This window comes from Meriones unguiculatus, chromosome X (genome assembly GCF_030254825.1).
Source record: "Meriones unguiculatus strain TT.TT164.6M chromosome X, Bangor_MerUng_6.1, whole genome shotgun sequence".
Taxonomy (NCBI): domain Eukaryota; kingdom Metazoa; phylum Chordata; class Mammalia; order Rodentia; family Muridae; genus Meriones; species Meriones unguiculatus.
This window is the reverse complement of record NC_083369.1, coordinates 90209255-90230061: the sequence shown is the minus strand read 5'-3', so window position 1 is coordinate 90230061 and position 20807 is coordinate 90209255. Positions and strand designations below refer to the sequence as shown.

General features: G+C 40.9%; 1 protein-coding gene across 1 annotated transcript; it reads right to left on the bottom strand.

The window, feature by feature from the left end:
* Nucleotides 1-10908: 10908 nt before the first annotated feature.
* Rbmx2 (RNA binding motif protein X-linked 2) lies at nucleotides 10909-20602 on the bottom strand. The gene is made up of 6 exons (XM_060374397.1): nucleotides 20495-20602; nucleotides 20199-20314; nucleotides 18151-18202; nucleotides 15252-15381; nucleotides 13001-13184; nucleotides 10909-12070 (listed from the first exon to the last, which is right to left on the bottom strand). Exons 1-6 carry the CDS (start codon nucleotides 20497-20499, stop codon nucleotides 11571-11573), a joined length of 987 nt encoding a protein of 328 aa, XP_060230380.1. The 5' UTR covers nucleotides 20500-20602; the 3' UTR covers nucleotides 10909-11570.
* Between the last annotated feature and the right edge of the window lie 205 nt (nucleotides 20603-20807).

The following is a 20807-nucleotide window of genomic DNA, read 5'->3' as shown; positions in this document are numbered from 1 at the left end:
CCTCATCCAGTGCCACCTGCAATCTAAGCTGAATGCACACAGGGAAAGGGAAAGAGCTCCGTGTCTTCTCTAAGCAGTCCCAGGGACGGGGAAAAGAGGAGTTCCATTCCTTCCCCTTTCAGAATTTATGTCATCTTGTCAACCAATGATTCATATAATTGGAAAACTCAAACCAAACATTCTCTGAAAAAAAAAAAAAAACTCTCAGCCTGGCAGAGGGATTTAGGAATAGAATCACTTCTGGGCAATGCAGCCTAGACCAAGGACGAAGGAGACTAGGTCACTAGGTCCTTTTTAGAAGGATTGAAGATGGCTGCTAAAAATTTTATTTTGTCACCCAACTGGCCTGAGATATTAGAAGGAAAAAAAAAAAGCTGTAAAACCTAGAAAAAAAAATTCAAGGTATATGTAAGTCTAAGTTGCTGGAGATAACTTAAACCATCTTTAAAACCAGAGCACTGACTGGGACAAGATCTTTTGTATAAACTGAAAGGTACTGTCACCTACTCTGATGATGAGGCTCAGTCAGATTTACAGGTATCCAGAAAAAAAATGTTGGTGTTTTACCCTCTGTTAGAAGACTACTTTCTAGCTTAAAGTATTGCCTCCAATCAAAAGACTGTCTCTCAGCCTGACAACAAAGATCCCTTGGGGTACAGGCAGAAACCAAACCCCAGGACTGGCCCAATACCAAGTTCCCGTAATTGTTCAACTAAACAGTTCAGCTAACCTCTACAGACTAAACAATACCCAATGACCTACACCACTCCTTCCCAGCTGAGACCAGCAGTTGGGAAAACTCTGGTTTTCCCAGACCAGCACTGACTGGTCCTTTCTCAAGTCATACAGGCCCTCCAGTCCTCCAATAAAGGCTATTCCTTGGAATATATTAAAGACCCAACTGACCTGAGTCTACCTTGTTTCCCCTTCTTTGAGTCCAATGATACTGTGTTGGTTGAGCAGGTAGCCAAAGGGGCACTGAAACCAACTTGGGAACGATGCCACACAGTGAGTCTGCATTCCTACGGCTGTGAGGATAGCTGATATTACATTATGGATCCACCACACCCAGGTCAAAAAAGCAGAAGCCACAGACACAGCCAAATGGGTCTTAAACAGACCCATTGAAATTAAGATGTTGCTGAGTCCCAGGCCCTTTCACTCTGCCCTTCTGACCTTCTCCTGAGTCTTATGTCTGGTATAAATATATGGTCATAGGCCAACTCCCACTGCCCTCAGGACTGGACCTGGGAACTCAGAAGAGACAGATATAGAGGAGATGATAGCTAATGTGGCTGTAGACCAGGAACCCATATTCCATCCTGACCTTTACTTACTGATGCCCATTTTAATTGTCTGGTTATATTGGAGAAAGGAAAGATACGAAGTTTTGCTTCTGAGAAAGGAATGCAGAGTATAAATGCCCTGTGGCTGGGTCCCTAGTTACCAGGAACAAGGGAGCTTCCACTGCAAAAAATTGGGGTTATAAAACAGAGGCTTCCTGAAAACACACAAATGAATATACATAAAGACAACCCCCCCCCAAGAAATGTACAATAGGAAAATATCCAATAGCCATCAAATTAAAAATCTAAAAATCCATTAGAAAGATAGCCTTTGGAAAACAGGCAAAAGCCTGTGGAATCAGACTCTAAGCCAAATGAAGAGACCCTGGGAATGCGGTTAATCATTCCCAGCCAGAATCAGCAATGATTGCTGGTTATGCTTAGACCACCGGTGGCCAAACATATGGTTAGGAATGGACCAGACTGTCAGTCCATTGAATGTGACTAGGGACAGCCCAAGTTAATATTAGAGGACTTAAAAATGGCTGGAAACTGCCTATTAGACAAAACCATTTTTTCTTTTTCTTTTGTCTTGAGACAGGCGTTACTCTGTGTAGCCTTGGCTGTCCCAGGTTCACTTTGTAGACCAGGCTAGCCTTGAACTCAGAGGTCTGCCTGCCTCTGCCTCCCAGAGTGCTGGAATTACAGGCGTGCACCATCTAGGCACTTCCCCTTGGTCTGGTGCCTCCTGTTCTACCTTATGGGTTAACTCATCTGGGCAATGGGCAGTATTACCGAGCCCCTGACACTTACTTGGTGGGCATGTACTAGTAGTGGTTTGACTAAATGACCTCTTCTAGGATATGCTTAGCCCTGATGTGACTTGATGTACCCAGGTGGGGGGGTAGTTCCCTTTTCTGAGAAGGGGATGGGGGAAAGGCAGAAGAGGGTGGGAGGGTGGGACCGGGAGGAGAGGGGGCTACAGTAGAGATGTAAAGTGGATAAATAAATAAATTTTTAAATGTGCCTCTTCTGCTGCTTTCCAAACTAAGTAGACAGGACCTAGGGGTATTAAAATTTCCATTTCTGAGTTAAAACAACAGTTAGATTCCCTTGCAGAAGTGGCACTACAATTTTGGAGAGGCTTAGACTTAATTCTCATGAGATAAAGGAAATTGTGCATGGCTTTAAGAGAAACCCGTTATTATGCTAATTGATCAGGAGTAATTAGAAAAAATCTTGCAATGGTTAGGGAAAACCTCAATAAGTGAAAGAGGCAATGACATGAATCAAATAATTGATGCCAGTCTGTTTTCTTGCTATGCTGTTTTCAAGCTATGCTGCTCTCAGCACTGTCTAGGCCCTTAATTCTTATTGGATTAACAGTGGGGCCCATCTGAAACTATATGACCAATTATGTATCGGTTGAGTACAATTAATGGTCCTGAGGACCAACTACACCTCTTTAGAGTGGGATAAATTCACAATCTGACTCATTTACTAAGACCAGCGTGGAAAGTAACAAGGCCCCAGACCTTAGCACAACTGACTCCATGATGGAAGCACCATGCAGGCTATAAAACTCAGCATGTAGACAGCACCACCTACCAAAATAAAAGCAAAGACCTAATCTACCAAAGTCCATAGTTCTGGAAAAGAGTCTAAATGTCCTGACCTTGGTTTTTGGATTCTGTAGTTCCTCTTCTGGTTAACTGTTCTTGTTAACTGAATTATTATGTCGACCCAGAATATGGTTATTTTACTTAAAAGCTCACCCTGAAGAAGGTTCAGTGCTACAATGTGATGGATCCTGACTACCCAGTGTAGACCCTGGCTAGCTAATAGAGACTTTCTAGTAGCTTAAACCCATGTCTGAGCAGTCTTCCCTGATGGATACCCCACAACACCCTCAGGGTTCAGGGAACCCTGTGAAAGAGGAGGATGAAATAGTATAAGAGCCAGAGGGGATGCAGGACACCAAGAAAACAAGGTCCTCTAAACAACCCTGACCGAAGATCAAATGAACGCAGAGACTGAGTGAGGCAGCATGCACAGGGCCTGCACGGGTCTGCACCAGGTCCTTTGTGTGTGTGTTACAGTTTCCAGTTTAGCATTTTTTGTGGGATTTCTGAATGTGAAAATGAATGTGTCTGTTTCTTTTGCCTTCTCTTAAACTCTTTTCCTTCTATTCGTTTTGTCCAACACCAACATGTAATTTTTCCTTATTCTTATTATGTTTTATGTTATTATTATCCTTTAAATTCCTTTTTATTTTATACAGAGAGACAAGAAGGTAGTGGATTCAGATGGGAGGGGATAGGGGGAGGAACTAAGAGTAGAAGGAACAGAGACCATAATCAAAATATATATTAGAATAAAAACCTATTTTCTTTTTTTTAAACAAATAATTTATTTTTTGAGAATGTCATATAATTACACATTTCTTCCTTTCCTTTCCTCCCTACAGACTTTCCTGTATACCAATTCTTACTGTTTTTCAGTACATGGGTCTGTTTCTTTTTGTTTGGTTTGTTTCTTTGTTTTTGTTTTTTTAAATTTTTTATTAATTACACTTTACTCACTTTGTATCCCCCCTGTATCTCAATCCCCCCTCCCCTCCCAAACCCTCGCTTCCTTCCCCTTCGCCACGCATGCCCCTCCCCAAGTCAACTGATAGGGGAGCTCTTCTTTTCCTTCCTTCTGATCCTAGTCTATTAGGGCTCATCAGGAGTGGCTGCATTCTTCCTCTGTGGCCTGGTAAGGCTGCTCCCACCTCAGGGTGAGATGATCAAAGAGCATGCCAATCAGCTCATGTCAGAAACAGTCCCTTTTACCTTACTATGTAACCCACTTGGACACTAAACTTCCATAGGCTACATCTGTGCAGGAGTTCTAGGTTATCTCCATGCATGGTACTTGGAGTATCAGTCTCAGGAAAGACCCCTGTGCTCAAATTTTTTAGTTCTGTTGTTCTCCTTGTGGAGCTCCTGTCCTCTCCAGATCTTACTATTAACCACTTCTTTCATAAGATTCCCTGCACTCTACCCAAAGATTGGCCATAAGTCTCAGCATCTGCTTTGATAGTCTGCAGGGCAGAGCCTTTCAGAGGCTCTCCGTGGCAGGCTCCTAATTTGTTCCCTGTTTTCTCCTTCTGATGTCCATCCTCTTTGCCTTTCTGGATGGGGATTGAGCATTTTAGCCAGAGTCCTCCCTCTTGATTAGTTTCTTTAGGTGTACAGATTTTAGTAGGTTTATCCTATATTATATGTCTATATGAGTGAGTATATACCGTGTGTGTCTTTCTGCTTCTGGGATACCTCATTCAGGATGATCTTTTCCCATTCCCACCATTTACCTGCAAATTTCATGATTTCCTTGTTTTTATTTCTGAGTAATATTCCATTGTGTAGATGTACGATTCTATATCCATTCCTCAGTTGAAGGGCATCTGGGGTTTTTCCAGCTTCTGGCTATTACAAATAAGGCTGCTACAAACATGGTTGAACAAATGTCATTATTGGGTACTTGAGCCTCTTTTGAATATATGCCTAGGAGTGGTATAGCTGGATCTTGAGGAAGCGTTATTCCTAGTTGTCTGAGAAAGCGCCAGATTCATTTCCAGAGTGATTGTACTAGTTTACATTCCCACCAGCAGTGGAGAAGGGTTCCCCTTTCTCCACAACTTTTCCAGCATGTGTTGTCACTTGAGTTTTTCATCTTAGCCATTCTGATGGGTGTAAGGTGAAATCTCAGGGTCATTTTGATTTCCATTTCCCTGATGGCTAAGGACACTGAGCATTTCTTTCAGTGTTTCTCTACTATTCGATATTCCTCTATTTAGAATTCTCTGTTTAGCTCTCTTCCCTATTTTTTAATTGGATTACTTGATTTGTTGCTTTTCAACTTCTTTAGTTCTTTATATATACTGGATATTAGCCCTCTGGCAGATAAAGGGTTGATGAAGATTCTTTCCCAATTGGTAGGCAGTCGTTTTGTTTTGATGACAGTGTCCTTTGCTTTACAGAAGCTTTTCAGTTTCATGAGGTCCCATTTATTGATTGTTGCTCTCAGAGCCTGTGCTATTGGTGTTCTGTTCAGGAAGTTGTCTCCTGTGCCAATGAGTTCAAGGATCTTCCCCACTTTTTCTTCTAACCGATTTAATGTGTCTGGTTTTATCTTGAGGTCTTTGATTCACTTGGACTTTAGTTTTGTGCAGGGTGATAAATATGGATCTATTTGTATTTTTCTACATGTAGACATACAGTTAGACCAGCACCATTTGTTGAAGATGCTATCTTTTTTCCATTGTATGGTTTTGGCATCTTTGCAAAGATCAGGTATCCATAAGTGTGTGGGCTTATTTCTGGGTCTTCTATTCAGTTACATTGATCCACCATTCTGTTTCTATGCCAAAACCATGCAGTTTTTATTACTGTTACTCTATAGTACAGCTTGAGATCAGGGATGAAGATACCTCCAGAAGACCTTTTATTGGAGAGGATTGTTTTAATATGTCTGGGGTTCTGGTTATTCCATGTGAACTTGAGAATTTTTCTTTCAAGGTCTGTAAAGAATTGTGTTGGTAATTTGATGGGATCTGCATTGAATCTGTAGATTGCTTTTGGTAAGATGGCCATTTTTATTTTTACTATGTTAATCCTGCCAAGCCATGAGTATCTTCTGATATCTTCTATTTCTTTCTTCAGAGACTTGAAATTTTTTTCATACAAGTCTTTGACTTCCTTGGTTAGGGTCACAGCAATGTACTTTATGTCTTTTGTGTCTATTGTAAAGGGTGTTGTTTCCCTGATTTCTTTCTCAGCCCTTTAGTCTTTTGTATACAGGAGGGGCTACTGATTTTTTTTTTTTTTTTACTTAATTTTGTATCCAGCCACTTTGCTGAAGGTGTTTATCAGCTGTAGGAGTTCCCTGGTAGAATTCTTGGGGTCACTCAGGTATATTATCACATCATCTGCAAATAGTGATACTTTGACTTCTTCCTTTCTGATTTGTATCCCCTTGATCTCCTTCAACTGTCTTATTGCTCTAGCAAGGACTTGCAGAACTATGTTGAAGAGATATGGAGAGAGTGGGCAGCCTTGCCTTGTCCCTTGTTTCAGTGGGATTGAACTGAGTTTCTCTCCATTGAGTTTGATGTTGGCTATAGGCTTGCTGTGTATTGCCTTTACTATGTTTAGATATGTGCCTTGTATCCATGATCTCTCCAATACTTTAAACATGAATGGATGTTGCATTTTGTCAAATGATTTTCAGCATCTAAGAAGTTTATCATGTGTTTTTTTTTTTCTTTCAGTTTGTTAATATAGAGGAACACATTGTTGGACTTCTGTATACTGAACCATCCCTGCATACCTGGGATGAAGCCTACTTGGTCATAGTGGATGATATCTTTGATGTGTTCCTATATTCGATTTGCAAGTATCTTGTTGAGTACTTTTGCATCAATGTTCATGAGGGAGATTAGCCTGAAATTCTCTTTCTTTGTTGGGTCTTTGTGAGGTTTGAGATACTAAGGTGACTGTGGCTTCGTAGAATGAGTTTGGTAGTGTTCCTTCTGTTTCTATTTTGTGGAATAATTTGAAGAGAACTGGAGTTAGCTCTTCTTTGAAGGTCTGGTCGAATTCTGCACTGAAACCATCTGGTCCTGGGCTTTTTCTGGATGGGAGACTTTTGATTGACTGCTTCTATTTCCTTAGGGGATAGAGGACTATTTAATTGATTTACCTGGTCTTGATTCAGCTTTGGTAAGTGGAATCAATCAAGAAAATTATCCATTTCATTTAGATTTTCAAATTTTGTGGCATATAGGCTTTTGAAGTAAATCCTAATGATTGTTTGGGTTTCCTCAGAGTCTGTTCTTACATCCTCCTTTTCATTTCTGATTTTGTTGATTTGGATGGTGTCTTTCTGCCTTTTAGTTAGTTTGGCTAAGGGTTTGTCTATCTTGTTGATTTTCTCATAGAACCAGCCTTTGGTTTCATTGATTCTTTTGTTTTTAATTTTATAGATTTCAGCACTGAGTTTATTTCCAGCCATCTACTTCTTTTTGATGTGTCTGCTTCTTTTTTTTTCCCTAGGGCTTTTAGGTGAGCCATTAACTTGCTTGAATGAGACATCTCGAATTTCTTCTTGAAGGCACTTAGTGCTATGAACTTTCCTCTTAGCACAGCTTTCATTGTGTCCCATAAGTTTGGGTATGTTGTGCCTTCATTTTCATTGAATTCTAGGAAGACTTTATTTCTTTCCTGACCCAGCTTTCATTTAGTAGCAAGTTGTTCAGTTTCCATGTGTGTGTTTTTTTTTTTTGTTTTTTTTTTTTTTTTGCTATTTCTGTTGTTGTTAAGTTCCAGCTTTAGCCCATGGTGGTCAGATAGGATTCATGGGATTATTTCAATCTTCTTGTATCTGTTGAGACTCACTTTGTGACCAACCTCATGGTCTCTTTTGGAGATTCCATGAGGTGCTGAGAAGAAGGTAAATTCTTTTGTGCTTGGGTGAAAGGTTCTATAGATGGCTGTTAGGTCCATTTGATTCATGACCTCTGTTAGAAACATTGTTTAATTTCTGTTTTGTTGACCTGTCCTTTGTTGAGAGTAGGGTGTTGAAGTCTCCCACTATTAATGTGTGAGGCTCTATGTGTGGTTTAAGTTTTATTAATGTTTCTTTTACAAATGTGAGTGCCCTTGTATTTGGGGCATAGAAGTTCAGGATTGTGACATCTTCCTGGTGGAATTTTCCCTTGATGAGTATGAAGTGTCCTTCCCCATCTCTATTTTCAATAAAAGAAAAAAAAAACATTTAAAAAGTAGGGTTTCTACTGCTGTGACGAAACACCAGTTTCGTTGACCAAAAAGCAACTTGGGGAAGAAACGGTTTATTCAGCTTACACTTCTAGATCATAGTCCATAACTGGGGGAAGTCAGGACAGGAACTCAAGCAGGACAGAAACCTGGAGGAAGGAGCTGACACAAAGCCCTTGGAGGGGTGCTGCTTACTGGCTTGCTTCCCATGGCTTGCTCAGCCTGCTTTCTGATAGAACCCAGGACTACCAGCTCAGGGGTGGCACCACCTACCATGAGCTAGGCCCTCCCCCACTGATAACAAATTGAGAAAATGTCTTTTGCTGGATCTGATGGAGGCATTTCCTCAACTGAGCCTCCCTCTTCTCTGACAGCTCTAACATATATCAACTTGACACACGAAACTGCCAGTACACGTAGACTAATAAAATCCCAGTATCAGCCATGAGAAATCTCTGTTCCAGTTGGTCATGGGAGCCCAAACAATATAGGTAATTGCTGTTGCCCTTGGCTGTCTCCCTAAAACTGAAAGTCAGTCTCTACTGCTGAAGGCACCACCCACTTTGGACACAGAACACAAGAGGATTTGAGCTAGACTGACCTGAAAGTGTCCTCCCTGGGAACTAGATTGAATTATAGCAAAAGGTATAAGCAAGATGCCAAGGGAGGAAGCAATCCTATGCTCTGTGACACCTACAATTAACAACAATGATCAGTAGGGCCAGTTATCCCTAAAAGTGCAGTGGTGGCACTCTTATCTTCATGGTAACCGACAGCTCTCTAATCAGACATAGGTCCATTTAAAGGAGGGAAATCATGCCTGGTACTATAAACCTAGTCAGTCATTCATGGCTAAGAGGTCATGGACCTTAGAGAACCTACTACTATCACTTTCCTCAACCAGAGTAATTCTTAATTGCATTCTAAAAACTCTATACCCATCAATGAGTATAACTCTCAACCCTCATCAAGGAAGCTTCTTTCCACAAGACACAGTTAGAGAAAGTAGTAACTACTCAAAATGCAGGAAACAATTGACAATGGGGTGCCCATTCCTAATTAATATACATCTACGACACATCCCTATACCTAAAGCTCTGGAAGCATCACAGAAGGGGTGGGAAGATTCTAAGAGCCAGAGGATTAGGAAGTCTGCTGCAAGAGTATGTCTTCTAGATATGTCAGGGAAGTGACATTCATGAAATCTCAGCAATATGGCTGTTAAAATGAGACCTGAGAAGTGACATCAGTTGACTTGCCCATGTGGATGGGGGAAATCTCAAAGGCCCCAAGGTCTACATGAAGAGCTACGGGAAAAATTAATCTACCCCAAGGAAGAGTTCCAAGTGGTCAGCCCTAAAATATGTACATACACTAAACAGACTCAACAGGTTGTATTTATATAATTATTCACATATTTATATGTAACAGTAATAATTAAATAAAGGGTTATGAATTTGAGTGTGCATGGGATGTGATGGGGAGAGTAGCAGAAATGATGTCACTGTATTTTCAATCTTAAAATTTTTTTAGAGAAAGGAACTTCTAATCAGGTATACATAGGCAATGGAGATGACAACTTCCCATCTCAGCAGAGCAGTGACTTGAGAAGGCCACAAGGAAACCTTGTACATCTGGAAGCCCCAAAAGCTCAATCATTAGCCAAACAGTAAAAAAGAACCAAATGTCCATCCATGAACCAAAAGCACGTATCTGCTCATTATTAGACATCTATGAAAAGTGAAGAAATACAAACATGCTACAGTGTCAGCTTTGAAAACACACTAGGTTAAAAAAGGGAGACACAAAAGGCCAATCTGGTATAATTTCACTTAAAGGAAATACCCAAAGCATGTTATATTTCATCTTCATTCTCAACATAGGAGACACTCCTCTGGGCGTCTATGATAATCCACAGAGTTTTAAGAGGAACGACCCACCCTCATTGTGGGTGGCACCATGGATTTCATGGGCTGAAATCATGAACTGGATAAAAAGGAGAATGAGAAAGTGGCTGAGCATAAACATTCACTTCTCTCTGCTGAGTACACAATAAGGCTACATGTAACTCAGGCTCTGGCTACATGACTTCCTCCCCATGAAGGACAGTATCCCCTCACACTGTAAGGTAAAAGGGCTGGGAAAATGAGTAGGTAAAGCCTTTGCTGAACAAACATGGAAGACTAGAGTTTGGATTCCCAGCACCTACATGCCTGTAACCCTACTGCTGGGTGAGTAAACAAGGCAAGCAGATCCCAAGGATACCAGCTAGCTAAGCCAGTCTAGCCCAGATATCTAGCTCTCAGGGAAGTGAGAGATCCTGTCTCAAAAGAAAAGTAGAAAGGGACAGACACTCAAAAGTTGATCAAGAGGTCTAGAGAGATGGCTTAAAGGTTAAGAAAACTGACTGTTCTTCCAAAGTTTTTAAGTTCAATTCCCAGCAACCACATGGTGGCTCATAACCATCTGCAGTGAGATATGGTCCCTCTTCTGGTGTGAAGGCAGAACATTGTATAAATAATAAATAAATCTTAGAAAAAAAGTTGATCAAGAGCCTCTACACCTGCATGAACACAAGCATATAAACACAAGAAAATAAACCCTTCTTTAAGCTGCTTTCATCAGACATTTTGAAAGTTTGCCACAGAAATGAGGAAAGTAACAAATAGGTGAATCCACAGAAGCAAAAGCCTATTTTCCTTGCCAGGGACAAACAAGTAAGAGTAGAGAAAGGCATAAACGAGTTAGAACTACATGAAAATGTTGTAAGTCCAACAAGGAGTGGACCAAATGCCACTGAATTATTTAGAATGGTTAACTTTATTTTATATGAATTTCATCTCAATAAAAACAAATAAATTACAAAGAAAAAATACATAGACATATATGTAACCATCTAAAACTAAAAACGGGAGCTAGGATATGTCTGATTAATAGAGGACTTGTCCAGCATGCCCAGTCCTGGCTTCTAACCCTGCAAAAAGAAACTTAAAGGGGAAGGAACCAGCTGGTCTTAAGAATCCTATCATATCCATATTAAGCTCTCCAAATGCCCTAAGCCACTCGTCTCTAAAGCTGTAACTGCCATCTGCTAAGGTACTACAGTGCAGGCCTCGGAATATCTAGCATGAACACTAGATATCCACCATTGCTTACGTTTTGCCTTTTCTAGAAATCTCATTACAGATCAGAGGTTGGTAGGTAAAGGCCAAATCTATAACCAAATTTTAGGCACATACTTTGTTCAGTACCAAATATTTTCCCAGGGACAGTGGATCATGTTTGTTAGGTTTTTTGTTGTTGTTTCTAAGATATCTAACTGTAGTTTCCCCAACAACTCTGTCATACAAGGGATTGAACAAATTCAGCCCTCAGAACTTGATGTATAAAAATAACAACAAAGAGAATTTGATATTTATGGAACAAAATTCATTTTCAAAAAACTGGGCAGTTGAAACAGGATTCAATAATGTCTCCCGTCACTGACACGGAAGGACTCCCAATCCCAAGAGTGTCTATGCTTTATATGACAATGGGACTTATCCAGAATCCTACTTCTACTCCTATGATTCCGACTTTCAGAATGCCCATCGTGCTTGCTGGAATGCATTCCTGAGCTCTTCTTTCTATCCTTATCTCTGCTCTTTTCTTCTTCTTCCTCCCTCCTGCTTGAGGACTTATGCTCATGCTTGGGTTTCTCTTTCTTTGGTTCCCACTCAGGGTTCTCTGCTCTACCCTGGAAGGAAATCCTGACATCAAAGTAGTCTGAATGATTCCTCTTCACCTCTCTATCATCAGACTTCTGCACTCTGTCTGAACTCTTGCTGTTGTGCTTCTCTGGGCCATGGTCATCCTTTTCCTTGACTGTCTTGCTTCTGGAGGACAAAGAACAGGATGGCAGCTCTGCTTGTACCTTGCATTCAATCTTCTCTTTTTCTTTCTTTCTCTCTTTTTTGTCTGGGTCTGGGGAAGATAAGAAAAAGAAAGCACACACACAGAAATCTCTTTAAAATATGTGTTTCTTCTCAGTAGATCACATCAAATTGAGACATTCCAAAATGTTATGTGTGATAAACATCCACAGCAGCAGGATGATGCAGTCACAAGTTATGTCTCCTGAAAAATGTCTTCAAGAATCAAACTGGATACCTGTTACTCCTAATAGGTCAAGTTGTTCAAGACAACCCTGTTCAAAAGGGCTATATTTTTTGAGATACGGAAAAGTTAGGACCAGCATATTAAGGAAGACACCAGTTATGCCCACACCACTAGCCTTCCTTCCTCAGACACTTCTGCTTTCTCAGTTAAGTAAGGAATCTCACCTCTTCGCCTTTTACACTAATGAGTGGATTATTGACTATCTGTGCATGCTTGGAAAAGAAGACACTAAGACTACCCACTCCTCTCCTGAGTTTTAACATTCCACCTTTATTGCAGAATATTTGCTCATACTGTGAACCCTAAGATTGTGTTGTTTATTGAAACAACCTGTTTCTAGTTGTAGTGTGGCTCAGCCCTAGCACACTCCTTTAATCCAAGAGCTCTCTGGTTGAGTACTGTAAGCAAGATTAAAAGAAATTAACCCCAGGTCAAAAGGGGGAACAAGCAACCAGATAACAGGAAATGAACATACGAAAAAAAGCACAGAGAGTAAGAAGTCAGAAGGACAGATGGATAGGGAGACACACAGGAAGTAGAAGGGAGGCACCTTCAGTTTGGGGGTGGGGAGTGGAAAAGGTTCTCAGACACTTGGGGAAGGAGCTTTCCTCTTTTGGTAGGTTAGCTGGGTACTTTCTCTGGTTCTCTGAGCTAGCAGGCTTTCACCCCAGCATCTGGCTCCCAAATCTTTACTGGTAAAATCAAACATTTGAGATTTTGTTTAAAACAACACACCTTTTTTGTGCTTTTTTGTGGGTATGACATCTTCATCTTCAGAGCCCTCAGGCGAACTTGATGGAGGTGTATTAGGCCCACAGCCCTTCTCCTGGAGCTCTCTGGTCACATCATCCACATCTTCTGATTCCTGGGGAGCCCGGTAGTGTGACACATGGTCCACACGGATAGTTCTTCCTTTGATCTAAGCAAGACAGGAAATATTTCAGCCAAGACAGCCCCTGCATCACACTATTGAACAAACTACAGAGAATCAAGGTTTGAATCATACTCATTGTCTTGCATAAATAAATCATTAAAGAAGACATACTCAACTGGTATGTTAGAGCATATGTAGCAAATATTAATAAAAGGCACTCAGGGTAGCTGAATGGGGCATGGGGCAGGTGAGCTCTCTGGGGCAACTGTGCACACAGCCCCCTACTCTCAATATATTACAGGTACCAAGCAAATCTCTTCATGTCCTGCATATGTCATGAACTTAATAAAACACTCAGCATGGCTCTAAATCACACCACCAAGAAAACCTATGAGAATTTAGTATTTAAAGCACACCTGATTGTCTATAGGGATAGGGAAACACCACAGTTCGTAAAGCTCTTGCCTTGTAAAAATAAGAAGCTCAGGCTAATCCCAAGAACCCAAATAATCTCCATGTGGCAGCACACACTTGTAATTCCAACACTGGGAGGCAGAGATAGAAAGACCAGGAGCTCACTGGAGAAACAAGGTAGACTACTTGACAAGTTCCAAGAAAGGAGGGAAGGAGGGAGGGCAGGAAGGAGTGAGGGAGGAAGGGAGAGATGGAGGAAGAGAGAGGGAGGGAAAGAAGGAAGCAAGGAAGGAAGGAAGGAAAAAAAAAGAAGAGGCAGGGGGAAAATAAGGAGGAGCCAGGTGGTGATGGTTAATCACAGAAGCAGGAGAATCTCTTGTGAGTTTGAGGGCAGCATCATCTACAGAACTAATTCCAAGATAGCCAGGGCTACACAGAGAAACCTGTCTCGAAAAAAAGAAAAGGTGGAGGAGAAAGAGGAGGAAGGAGGAGGAGAAGGTAGACAGATCCTAAGGAATGATGACTCACCTGAGGCTGTTCTCTGGCCTCCACCTATACATGCACACACATGAATATGTGCACATACATACAAAGTAGTTATACACAGCATTTCACAAGAAAAAAGCATGCCCTAGAAGAGCATAAGGACTAGAAATATGAAATATACTGCTACAGCAACTTTTCAACAAAGTAACCAGGAGGCAAAATAAGACCAAGGGAATGAAACTCTTTTGTTGTTATGATGGTGGTATTGAACTCAGGGTCTCAATTATGACAAGGAAGCACTCTTATCACTGAGCTATATTCCTAGCCCTACTTCTTTTTCTTGAGCTCACATACCCTTTTCTACTCCTACCATAGGGGAACTTTCAGTTCCCACTGACTATTGGACTATAAGCTATAGTTTTCCAGGTGAACACAATAAAATTACTCTTATGCTTTATAAAAGTATCTCCTTTATTAGCAAGCAGATGCACTTATTGTACAGGTAAAATCTGAGAACTTAAGTTTCACTACTTCACCTTAAGATTCAAGCAGATACACTTATTGAACAGGTAATATCTGAAACCTTTAATTTTACTATTCTATTACAAGAGTACATTTTTACTTGTACCTTTAAGCCTGAGAAGCTTCAGCAATTTATTCTATTTCTCATTTTTTTTGAAAAAGCAATTTTCCTTTGATGATGAATTTTTCTGAGTGCCACTCTCTTAAAATTTCAGAATGGCTTATTTTTATAGAATTGGTCACCGGATTTTTAACTAGAGAATTACTAGGCGCCAATATATTAAGTCACTGGAATCATATACCAGATATATATGGTTCTGATGGAGCCCACCATTCCCTAGAACAGCTCAATATCCAAGAGCAGTGTTTCAGTCCCTTCATTCTCTAATGTACTAGAACAGACGGAAAACATCCCCCAGAATAAGGGAGCACAGTACCCATGTTTCTCGAACAACAGTTCGATAACACTTAGGAAAAAGGAAGACGTCCAGACTGGGGCATGAGCCAAAAAGAGTTTCCTGGAATCATTCCCTATCCAGTGTGCCTAAGCACTTCTACAACACCCACAATATATCCAGCTGACCACTAAGTGTGCTCTTCCTGCAGCTGTACATAGCAGGGAAAAAAAGAAGAAGCCTAACACAGAGACAGGAAAACTCCAGGCAAATCTTGCACAGTAAACACATTTACCTTAATCCCATTGAAATTGTCAACAGCCAGAACTGTGCTCCTCTGATCTTCATAGCACAGGAAACAGAATCCTTTGGATTTCCCAGTCTTACTGTTTCTCACAAGATTAATGTTGACAATCTCCCCGTATCTGTTTATTTTAAAAATGCATTATTCACTTAAAATGTAACAACTTTCATACTGAATGATCAAAGAAAATTCAAGTAATAGAGTCTGTACAGGAGACATTGAAAAAGATGACATAGTAGGCTGAAAATAAAAAGTTAAATTAGTTAAAATGAACTCTAAAATCTACAGCATATATTCAACAATCAGTGTGATAAAACTAGAAATAATATTTATATTTTAAACAAAAGCTTGCTACTGGAACTAGAGAGATGATTCAACGGTTAAGACCATTGGCTGCTCTTCCCAAGGACCCAGGTTCAATTTCCAGCACCTACATGGAGGCTCACAACCATTAGTCATTCCAATGCCAGGTAATCCAGTGCCTTGTTCTATTTTGTGCCGAGGCACTTGCATGGTACAGGCATACATGCAAGCAAAACACCAATACACATAATTTTTTAAAAAAATACCAAGGATGAAGGGGTTTTTTGTTTTTGTTTTTGGCTCTGTTGGTCTCCTTTTGGAGCTCCTATCTTCTCTAGGTCATTCTATCTCCCCCTTCTTTCATAACATTCCATGCACTGTGCCCACCAAAGACCATGCATGGAGTTAACCTAGAACCCTTGCAACAGATGAACTCGTAGAATCAGTCTCCAAGTGGATTTCCTAGTAAGGAAACCAGGGGCTTTCTCTGTCACGAACTCAGTGGCAGGCTCTCTGATCACCTCCCCCTGGGGGATGCAGCTTTGCCAGGCCACAGAGGAAGACAATGCAGCCAGTCCTGATGAGACCTGATAGGCTAGGGTCAGATAGAAGGGGAGGAGGACCTCCACTATCAGTGGACTAGAAGAGGGGCATAGGAGGAAAAGGGAGGGAGGGAGGGAATGGGAGGAGATAAGGGAGAAGGCCACAGCTGGGATACAAAGTTAATAAATTGTAAAAAATAATTAATAAAAAATTTAAAAATTAAAAAATATATTTTAAAAATCTGCTAATAAAAAAGCCTGCTAACTAGAACTTAAGACCTATTCTCTTAGTAAATAATTCAATAAAAGAAAAATGAAACAAAATTTAAAATGTCAAGGGTATACCTCTCAGAAACTAACAAAAAAAAATTTTAAATACATAAGAATTTGTAGGATGTAACTTAGCCAGCTATACTCAAGAAACTCTATACCCTTACAAAATTTAAATAGAAAGAATATAAAATAAAACAAACCTAATAAAGACAGACTTTAAGAAAGATCAAAGCAGAAATTAATTGAAGATAAAATAGAGTCTACCTTACTTCTAATGAAACCAATTCCAAACAAATCTTTATAAATTTAAATAGTCATAAAAATAAACCTGGATTTGATACATAATTTACATGATTTTATATATATATATGTTACATGATTATATTTATATAGATATCTAGATATATATAGATATATACCAATCCAAACACTAAAATCTTACTCAATGCAAAGTAGTAACTGTGATTAAGCTAAGGTTGGGAAATATTTGACAATACAGTTAAGGTATACCTAATACAATTACATAAAACAGATACAAGAATGGAAAAGTAAAAGTATCTCTATTTGCAGATTAAAGACAATAGAGTATAGAGAAAATTAAACAGCAGAAATAACAATGAAAAAATTAAAGAGTATAACAATTCAGTAAAAGTTAAGGATAGAGTTGAAAGTCACTCTTCATTTACAAACAATAATCAGAAGATATGATGGGAGGGAAATTACCTTTATAATACCAACAAAAAAGATAAAGTACTTAGAAATATGCCTCATAACCAAGCACTACACACAGCCTACATGAAGAACTTTCTTAATCTCCAAAAGACATAAACGAAAGTGTTAAAAAAAATACAGTCTTTTTCTTACATAGTATGACTCACTACCAGAAAGATGTCAAAAATCTCCCTGCATGTTAATAAAAAATTTAATATAATCCCAACAAAAACACGTTTAACCCCCTACTACAGAGTAAGATAACGTTGATCAAGATTTGAGCTGGGCGGTAGTGGCAGCACATGCCTTTAATCCCAGCACTTGGGAGACAGAGGCAAGCAGATCTCTGAGAATTTGGACAGCCAGGGCTACACAGTGAAACCCTGTCTTGAAAGAAAAAAATGGATAAATAGGCATTCCAGTGAAAGTGGAAATTAGTAAAACCACTTCAGAAAGCAATTCAGCAATGCTGATCAAGCAGGCTAATCCCATGTCTGTTTGGCCTAATTTTCCAGTGCTTGTTCTAATCCTACAATGCCACACAGCACGCACAGGATCATAGATGACCCCCAGTTTTCAGGACCCAAGAGATGGGGCAACACTGCACCTACCTGGGAATTCAGTCTGTTCCAATGCAAGCAAGCCCATGCTGAACAAAGGCTTAGTACACACTTGGAAGCAATGGACTAAAATCCCTCAGACAGCTTCTCAAATGATCCAAGCTCTAGGATCCCCCACGTGGTAATGCTCTGGATCCTTAGGTATCCTGGGACTAATCAGGCTCTAGCCCTTGCCATGCAGGGATGTCATTCAGCCTACAATTAAAAATGGCTTTGGTAGCCTTTTCGACAAGGTCTCTCTCTGCAGTGCAGGCTGACCTGGAATGCATTATGTAGCCTAGGTTGGCCTCAAGTGATCCTCCTCCCTCAGCCTCTTGGCTACTGGCGTTACAGGTGCACAGCCCACACCCAGTTTGAAATGCCTTGATGGTGTTACAAAACTACAATATGAAAGCAAACTACTCTATGCAGCCAGGAGGTGGGAAATGACAGAGGACTTACTGTGAGAAGACACAGATGATGTCTCCTTCTGTCAATTCATACGGAAGCCCTCCTAGAAGAAGACAAAGCATGCTCCAGATCAACAAACAGTAATCAAGTGGCTAGTGCACACTATGCACTAGGCTAGGCAAGGGAAATCCAGATTAAATAAGCTCGAGCTCACAAAAACCAGTGTTATCAATGACAAAGTGGGTAAGTGGACAGTAGTCCAGAAGAAAAATAATTAACTCTCAGCTCTCTGCAACTTGAAGTCAGGCCTGGTATGCACAATGAATTCCAGACTGAAACTCTGTCTGTCTCAAAACAACAAAGTAATTAACTGATTGGAAAGGCTGGGGTCACCACTTACCAAACTGATCTTATCATTCAATCCTCACATCCAACATCCTATAAAGCAGATAAGTTCCTGCACTAAACTCAGATTTCACAAACATTGAGTTCAAAACTTCTATCATTACTTGCACCTACATGTAAACTAAGAATTATAAGAAACTGTTAAGCATTTCACAGGAAATAATTTCCCCTCCATGTTTTTTCTCTCTTGTGGAAAAAGGTGACATTAGCATATTTACCTCACACGAATGTTCAGAGACAAAATAAAAACTATGCATATAATACCTACAATACAATACCTATACCTATACCAATACAACACCTTAGTGGAATAGTCTCTTTCAAAAGTCAAACTGCAGAAACACTGGTTGTGACATAAAGGGAATGCAGGGTAATAATATTGCTACCAGGGTATCAAGAGTTCCCCATTGTAGGTTCTTAGTCTTAATAATAAAAAAAAATTAGAAAAGACTAAGAAGGAAGATTGAGGTCCATTTTATTAGCATTTGAGAGAGAGAGGAAGTGAAATCAAGTTATAAATTCCCCCAGCTACTGGGAGGAAGGAGCTGAATGAGATGCAGAAATATACAGCCATGCCTACTGGGTCAGGGCATTGCTCAGAAATGGAGGCTGAGAAGCAGATGCAAGGGAACAGGAGAACCCTTAGATTTGAAATAAGAAAGTCCACAGTGTTACGGCAAGCATGCTCAGGATTTCAAACAGTACTCAGAGAAAGGATAAAAAGGGTATGTGGGGGGATGAGTTAGAACTGGGGTGCGTAAGGACATTATTTCACTAAGGGGATCACATTCCTCCTGTGTCCTTAGCATGAGTTCAGGTGAATGAGCTTTCCTGACCGGTGCCTCCTGGCAAGATAGATGATTTTAAAGCCCTGCTGGTTTTAAGTCTTAAGGAAGGGCACACTACTATGTAATAATTAGGTTTGCTTAAAATGCCCGGCAACCACCTAGGGCAACGGGCGGAACACACACTGTATTTTTTCACCAGGGGAAGTAGGTTTCCCTTAACAAACAACAAAGCCCAGATAACTCCACCTTTTCAGGTGGCATTTTAAATTTTTAAGCAGGAGAACCAGTCGGTGGTGGCGCATGCCTTTGATACCAGCACTTGGGAAGGAGGGGCAGGGACTCTGTGAGTTCAAGGCCAGCCTGCTGTACAGAGACTTCCAGGACAGCCAAGGCTGTTACACAGTGAAATCCTGTCTCGGGGGAAAAAACATTAAGCAAGAGTAAGGCAGATTTTTGAGTGAGGAACCCAGCTAATGTTTGTCCAGGTACCTAACAATACAGTATATGAGAAAATTTTGAGGAAAGGCGGTTAGGAGACATGACTTTGAGCAAGAGCCCCATGGTTTTGAGGGCTACAGCATGTGACCTTAAGAATGCCTATTGACCTGTCTGCACCTCAGTTTCTTTGGCGTCCTAATGGGTTGATTGTGGAGTTAACAGTCTTCAAACAGCCAGATGGCAAGATTTTTCCCACAATGAATGGTAAATACCAATTCTAAGAGGCACTGGCTATCACAGAAGGCAAATGAAAATGGAGCTGTGGGCAGACTAGCTACAAGAGTGTGGGGTGATGAGCGTGTTCAAAAGTGACGACCAGGGGCGCTAAATACCGGGAGAACTGGGGATGGGGGGGCGAGATAGAGGTAGCCTCTGAAAGGAACTGCTAGAGAAAAACGTGGACCTCACCAAGAAAGATCCAGGCGCTGTCCTTGTATTCCGAGTGCCAAGACACCTTTTCTGCCACCCCAAGTTGAACCTCTCGCTCATTCAGTTCGTTGATCAGCTTCACCTTAGTTAAAGGGCTGCGCGGGAGAAGGGGAAGACGTTAAGTACGTTTCCTCACAGCCTGAGTTCTAGATAGGGATCCTCTCCCGCCCCGATGCTTCGAAGGCCCGACCACCCAGGCTAGAACCGGTCACCGCCCTTGTGGGTGGCCATCCGCAGTCCCCTCTCCCTTCTCCCTCAGAAAACTAAATCCTTACTTCATAGTCGCACCTTCGCGCTCCTCGCTTGAGACATAAGCTTCCGGGTAAGGCTACGAAGAGCGCACGCAACCCGATCACGCAGCTCAGATTGGAGCAGGCAGAAATAGAGGCGGAACTTCCGACGGAAGTTCAAGCACGGGAATATTGAGCGCCTGCGCGTAGCTTGGTAGCGCTTTCTCACGTTTAACCCCTTTTGCTCCCATGGAGACATAGTTCCCTACATAGTCAATGCTTCCTTTTGTGTTTAGAGCGAGAGGCTGAGCCTGGTCTTTGCTGGAACTTCAACTCCTGGATAATGCCCGGCATTGCT

Excerpts from the sequence above, each read along its gene's own strand:
- Rbmx2 (XM_060374397.1), bottom strand. Across the intron at positions 15,382-18,150 it reads ATCATCTGTGTCTTCTCACA|ATACGGGGAGATTGTCAACA; the intron begins GTAAGTCCTCTG and ends TAAAATAAACAG. Across the intron at positions 13,185-15,251 it reads ACAATTTCAATGGGATTAAG|ATCAAAGGAAGAACTATCCG; the intron begins GTAAATGTGTTT and ends TGTCTTGCTTAG.